At 45.6% G+C, this 6,797-nt stretch overlaps 3 protein-coding genes across 3 annotated transcripts in view; 1 reads left to right on the top strand and 2 right to left on the bottom strand.

The window, feature by feature from the left end:
• strn4 (striatin, calmodulin binding protein 4) overlaps positions 1-356 on the bottom strand; it is a 26,268-nt gene extending 25,912 nt beyond the window's left edge. Inside the window, exon 1 of the mRNA XM_083637343.1 lies at positions 1-356. This exon is cut by the window's left edge and continues 111 nt beyond it. Coding sequence (XP_083493469.1) covers positions 1-198 — 198 coding nt within the window. The 5' untranslated portion in view covers positions 199-356.
• Positions 1-6,797, bottom strand: part of slc1a5 (solute carrier family 1 member 5) — a 402,415-nt gene that overhangs the window by 382,885 nt on the left and 12,733 nt on the right. The window lies entirely within an intron of this gene.
• Positions 2,952-4,559, top strand: fkrp (fukutin related protein; the record flags this gene model as incomplete). Its single annotated transcript, XM_083637489.1, has 1 exon — positions 2,952-4,559. One exon carries the CDS (start codon positions 2,952-2,954, stop codon positions 4,557-4,559), a length of 1,608 nt encoding a protein of 535 aa, XP_083493615.1.

Raw genomic sequence — 6,797 nt, 5'->3', positions numbered from 1 at the left:
CTGCTGCGGTTCCCGAGCCTGCTGCGACGATCCGGGCATCGCCCCGCCGGCTGTCGCTGCCATGGCCCCGGCCGCCGCGGCTGCTGTGGCCGCCTGGCCCAGCGCCTGGCCCGGCTGCAGCGCTGCTTTGGGCCCGTTCGGGTTACTGCGCCCTCCGGAGCTCGGGTTCCCTACTCCGCCGGATCTGTCCGCCTCCATTTTACCCGTTCAAGTTTTCGCCAGGATAAGGAGGTGGAAATGGACAGAGGGAATAACAATAATAAAAAATATACCGTATAATAAAAACCCGACCCCCGTCCCTTCTTCTTCAGACCCAGCTGCACTTCCAGACCACCGTTACCTATAGCTACCCTCCTTTCTTCTTCCTTTTCTCACACGCAGAGTGCAAAATTACCACTCAGTTGGTAATAGGTTACTACACATCCGCTTCCCGACCTTCAACATAAAGCGTCATCGATTAAGTTGTAAAAAAAAATAGTGCGATATGAATATGGTACATTTCAGGACATTTTTTATTTGGAGAAGTTGATTCAAGAAATATCAAAGAAAGCCTGTTAGATAATTGTCACACACAAATCAAGTGTTTTTTTGGTTGGGACTCTTATTTTGCGTGTCATGTCTATTTCCTCCTTCTTGTGTCTTGGGTGACAAATAAAGGCCCCGTTTTCTCTGATACACAATGAACATGTCGCAAGGGGGGCCCACTTCCTGCCATTTTGTGAGCACCCAAGGGTTTTGGTTCCGTTAAGCAAGATATAATAAGTCCGCAAGTATGTTTCTGGTTTACCTTTCAGAATAGTTCATCATAAATAGTTTTGTTGTGTAATGTTATGATAAACATATCCCAATAAAAATGAAATAGTATATTTGTATTTACATAATTATTGTTGCAATCAGCATTGTGATCTACTGACTATAGTCTAGCCAGTATATCACAATACTGATTGTAATTACCAGGTAATCAATAATCTATTAAGACATGTAGCCTATTAGCTAATATTTCCAACCCCACCCAAAAATTTACATCTTATTGATAGCATTTGTGCGTGTTTGTGGGCATCCACAGACGTAGGCGTGAATATGAGGTGTGTGTGTGTGTGTGTGTGTGTGTGTGTGTGTGTGTGTGTGTGTGTGTGTGTGAGTGTGTGCGTGCGCGCGCGCGCGCGCGTGTGCGCACGTGCGCGTATGTATGTATGTATGTATGTATGTATGTATGTATGTATGTAGGCATACATATATATATATATATATGTATATAGGCAAGGTCTGCATGGACAAATAAAGGCCTGCCTCCAATACAGGCCTCTCTGATTTGTTTTGTTGCCACAGGGCGTATTTTCACTGTGAGGTCACTGTGAAGCTGAATCTGGTTCTTATTGACTGTGCTGAAAACTGGCCAGTCTGGCATTTGTTTTGTTTTTATGTGACATTGGGCACATTTACCGGGTATGTTATATTTTGCTAATACCGGTGGTATTCCAGTTTACTGATCTGATCGTTATTAAGACAACTTACCGTAACTGTGAAGTTAATTTATTTGCTTTGTGTTTGGTTTTCTGCAATATTTTGCAATAAAAGTCAGAAAATTAAAGGAGTATGTCCATGAGAGTTATTAAGAAATAAAGGCCTCTACTCTAATATAGGCCTGGCTCCATCAAAGGCCCGGGGCTCTCTGTGGCTCAGTAAATAAAGGCCCCGGTCACTATTAGAGGATTTACGGTATATATATATATATATATATGCCAATAGTAGCCCATAATTTAGAAAAATAGGCTAATCATCATCATCATACAATCATAACATAACGCACATTTTCAAATGTATTTTATAATCTCCTCTTCCTATCCAATCGCTTGTTAGGTAGACTTTTATTCTGAAAATCCAAGCCTGGAAGTATCATACTGCGGCTATCTTGACAGTGGTAAATCCGTGCTGGTGAGCCTGCGTTAAACTACAAACTATGGGAATAGAATGCTACGGTGCGTTGTCCATGCCATGAGATTTTGGATTTCTTTCTCAGAATTTAGGAGCCGATTTAATGCACATCCGCCCAAGTATTAAGTAAATCGATTGATCTCGGCGTTTTCGGCTCCCGATTTAGCCATTTAGCCAGGACTGTTCCTCTGTAACCAGAGCTGGCTGAGCTGGACCAGCTCTCGTTATATGATCATGAAAGCAGAAATACATAATTATTTTTGATAATGTTGTGCACGGTGCGATGGGTTGGGGTTGGCGACTCGGTATCTTGTAAATAAACAAGCATGACACAAAACTAAGGTGAGTTATGGCCATGGATTTTTACCAGCCAGCTTTTATTGATTTATAATGCAGATACCAGTCATACTGGATTTCTGTATAGACTATTCTATAGGACCACACATCATACTGGTAGCCTGACAAGAAGGGAAGCTGCACAGGTTAATTAATAATAATTAATAATTAATAATAATAATTATTATTAATAATTATGTACAGTGTAGGAAATATGCCAGGAGCAAGGGCAAAAATGCCCCAAGAAATCTCAGAATTGTTTTAATTTTTTTAGACAGAGGGGGCAAACGTTACCCCCATTTCTTCCTACCTTGATATGGTTCCTATTTTTCTTTGGGCTTTTGAATGGAATTTAAAGTCAGTGGATACATCTACTGGCCATGGCCAAATTAGGGTAAGTTTAGTCAAGGCATCTGATATCTTTGTCTGCACAGATCAGTCTGTGGTCAAAAACAAAATACAGCTACTACATTCCTGGAATAATTTAATTGTGTTCATGTTTTTTTTTTTACCTGTCCTCTACAGATTGTCTTAACCCTCAGCAGAGAGACTCACCTCTCCAGTACTACACTGATGGGGACCTAAGAACCACTGGCTTTCTCAAGTGGAACCATAGCGCTCAGAGAGCCTTCCTCTTGACGTTCTACTGCTGAGGCAGTGGGAAGTAAACACCAGGGGCCATGCGTGTCAGTTTCTGCCAGGGCCTGTTAACCGGAGCCATTATCCTCAACCTCCTCATTCTCTATTATGTGTCCCGGGCCCAGCAGCAGATGATGGAGAAGCGGAGAGACCTTGGCAGGGGCACCAGGAGGGCTGCCCTACCGCCCTCCAGTCTCGGGGGAGGCTTAGGGGGTCTTGTGGGGCACGGCGGCGGACTGGCCGGGCCCGGAGGGGTCGGGGGTGAGGGAAACGGTCGTGGACCCCGCGTGACCGTGCTCCTTCGGGAGTTTGAAAACTTTGAGAATTACGTCGGGGATGTGGCTACCTCCTTCCTTCGCCAGAGGCCAGAGCTTCCCTTCCTGGCTGTGGCTGACACCTCGCCTTACCCTCCCCTGGCGCTCCCCGAGGGGGCTCGGCTCCTGGTGCTCTCCCCCAGCCCCGACCAGCCGCCCCAAGCTCACCGGCCAGAGTTCCACGTCCAGACGGAATTCGTGCTGCTGGTGCCCGACGGAGTGGAGTTGGAGCAGGGCCGTGCTGTGGAGAGGCTCATCAGGGAGCTGGAAGGCGAAGGCGGGGGGCCCGTGAGGCTGGTGGCTGCGTCGGTGCTGGCCCGATCCGCCGTGCAGTGCCTCCACCTGCGGGTCAGCCTGAGAGAGTGGACGGCCACCTACTCGCCGGCGGCGTCTGGGAGCAGCGGGAGTGTGTGTACGGCTCTGCAGGGGGACGCGGTGGTCCTCATCCGTACCGAGGACCTCTTTAACCTGTCGGTGCCTCTGGGGCGGCCCCTCTTCTCCTCGCTCTTCATCCAGACCTCCCTGAGAGGCTGGAAGGTCAAGCTGCTGGAGAGCCCCTGCTTCTCAGCCAACCACCGACCCCTCTTCAGCTCCGCTCACAATCAGTGGAAGGCCGACACTCGACTGAAGGAGGCCACGGGGAAGCTGATGAGGAGTTTCGGGCTTAAGCGTGTTCGGCTGCACGACGGGAAGGAGCAGTGGCACGGCTGCAGTAAGGAGACGCCTCGCTGCTTCGGCACCGTGCGAGACGACACCCCGGACTACCTCTACCTGGAGCGCTGGACCCCACCCTGCTGTCTGCGGGCACTCCGGGAGACCACCAAGTATGTCATCAACATCCTGGAGAGCTCTGGTGTGCGCTACTGGCTCGAGGGGGGGACTCTGTTGGGCGCGGCCCGCCATCAAGACATCATCCCATGGGACTATGATGTGGACCTGGGCATCTACCTGGAAGACATACCCAACTGTGATCACCTGAAGAACCTAGACTCGGGCTCTCTGGTGGATGCTAACGGTTATGTCTGGGAGCGGGCGGTGGAGGGGGATTTCTACCGTGTCCAGTACAGCGAGGCCAACCACCTCCATGTGGACCTGTGGCCGTTCTATCCGCGGAACGGCATCATGACCAAAGACACATGGACAGAGCACAAGCAAGACGTGGAGTTCCCGGAGCACTTCCTTCAGCCGCTCGTGCCCATGCCCTTCGCCGGCATCACTGCCTACGGCCCCAACAACCACCGCGCCTTCTTGGAGCTCAAGTTCGGGGAGGGGGTGATCGAGAACCCCCAGTACCCCAACCCTGCCAAGAAGAGGCTGGACAGAAGCAAGTTATGAGAGATGACAAGAGACTGACTGACTGGCCCATTTATGTTGTGCTGTATTTGTTTGCCGAACAATACAGCAAATCCAGACTTGACCCAAGCTTTTGGACACCAGCCCAAAAGAGATGGAACGTACGGTGCCAAAATAACGACTACGTTTCTCGTGTGAAATCGACATGGTCACAGTAAAGAAAGACCTAATGTGTTGTACAGTGTGAAGATTTAAACTGCTGAAACGATGGTAAACACTGACTGAAAATAATCTAAAATATGTGCATCTCAATATTGAAAGCTGCAATGTACATTATCTGAAGCAATATCTAAGGTATTGTACAGTAGTTATCTATGAGTGGTTTTGTTTAAAATATGTTTTATGAAGTATTATTATGACTGTTGCATTTTTTTTTGCACTGATTCACTTTCTATTTTCAGATTTGCACAATCCATGTATGGATGTTACTGTACATGGATGCCGTTTGGTACCTGACATCTGTAGTATGGTTATGAGGAGCATATCCTACCTCGATATCTGGTGTCGTTGGTAATTGGAGAGGATGAGGTGTTGGTAGTATTATGTTGAAAACACACCATTAAATATCAACCCGTTGCTCGATTACGTATGATGTGTTACTACTGAGCATGTGTTCTGTATTGACTGAAATGTAAATGTCTTAATTTGGTGAAATATTAAAAGAAAATGTCTTAAAGAGACAAACATTACACATGAAACACCAGCACTTCTGGGGAACCACATGTTTTCCTATAGTGTCATTACTTGTGTATGTGTCAACTGTCAAGGTGTTGTGCCATTTCATAAACTGGGAAAATAAAGCCGTTGTAACAGTGCCATCTCTCATATTTTAATTTAATTTTATGATGGGACATTGCTTTTAGGACTGCTGGAAAATTCAGTGACTAGACATGTAGTCTCGCTGGACAGCCTACAAGCGCAATACTTTTTGGCCACTAGGTGGCATTAGACACTTAAATATTCTGTGGCTTTTGGCACTAAATTGTCACCACTCTGTCAAGGGAGGGGAGGAGCGGGTGAGTTATTCAGCCATATGGCAGCAGGAGCCTTGGAAGTGGAACATTTAATGACAGGAGAAACAGGAATGTTACATCACAGGAATGTCGCTCACATGTTTGCCACAGACTAGTTGTGTGACGAATGAATTTCCTATTCCTATGTAGTGTTGGGGGTAACTCATTACAAAAGTAACATATTACATGTAATATATTACTTTTAGCAGTAACTCAGTAATATAACTTATTACAAATAGGATTTCAGTCATATTATACCAGTTACTTTGTCAAGTAACACAAGTTACAAATTGAGTTCATCTTTTTTTATCAAAGCACATATTTAAATAAAGATACAATAATTTCCTAATCAAATTGTGTTCTTATGCAAATAACCACTACATGACAATAGCAAGGGAAAAGGATGACATTTACAATCTTGGAACGGTTTACACTGACTTCAAAATGGTTGAAATTATTTTTTGGCATGCGGTTCCGGGGCGGCGATGTCATTCTGCTACCGCTGTTATTTTGGTGAAAGTAATGCAAAAGTAATAACAAGTTACTCTACACAGACAGTAATATTGTAAAGTAACTTATTACTTTCAAATTAAAGTAACTAGTAATATGTAGTATATTACATTTTGAAAGTAACTTGCCCAAAACCGTTCCTATGTATACTCATATCAGTGGTTCCCACGCTCACTCGGCGACTCGGGCATCAATTTCAATGACTTGATTTTCACCAAACTAAATCTTCCGTCATCTTTCAAGGTTTAGTTTTGTGAAAATCAAGGACAACATGACATTGTTCAAACGTAAACATCACAGAGGCCTCGTTGCTGGTAAGCTTTGCCAGCTCAACAAATCCTGGTGAAATCATCTTAAAACTGCTGCTGTATCAACACAAATCTATTACAGGATTTCCCCTAAAGGATGTGAAGAGTTCATCCTAGATGGAGAACCAATTTGCCCCATTGGGTTACAAAGATTTCTACTATGAGGCATAAGGACGAATTTGGCTGCTACGTTTTACTTCAAGTACTTGAAGAGACCCCCCCCCCCTCCGCCCCCATAACTTTCAAGGCCTTCTTTTATATTGTTCAAATCCACAATCTTTCAAGGATTTGCAAGGCCCAGGAGAACCCTGTGTAAATACTCCTGCCCTCCACTAGGTTACCACAGAATGTCATTTGGAACAGACTGGGTGTAACCGAGAATGTGTTGG

This window comes from Poromitra crassiceps (assembly GCF_964638095.1).
Source record: "Poromitra crassiceps genome assembly, chromosome: 5".
Classification (NCBI taxonomy): Eukaryota; Metazoa; Chordata; class Actinopteri; order Beryciformes; family Melamphaidae; genus Poromitra; species Poromitra crassiceps.
This window is presented reverse-complemented; position numbering and strand designations above follow the sequence as displayed.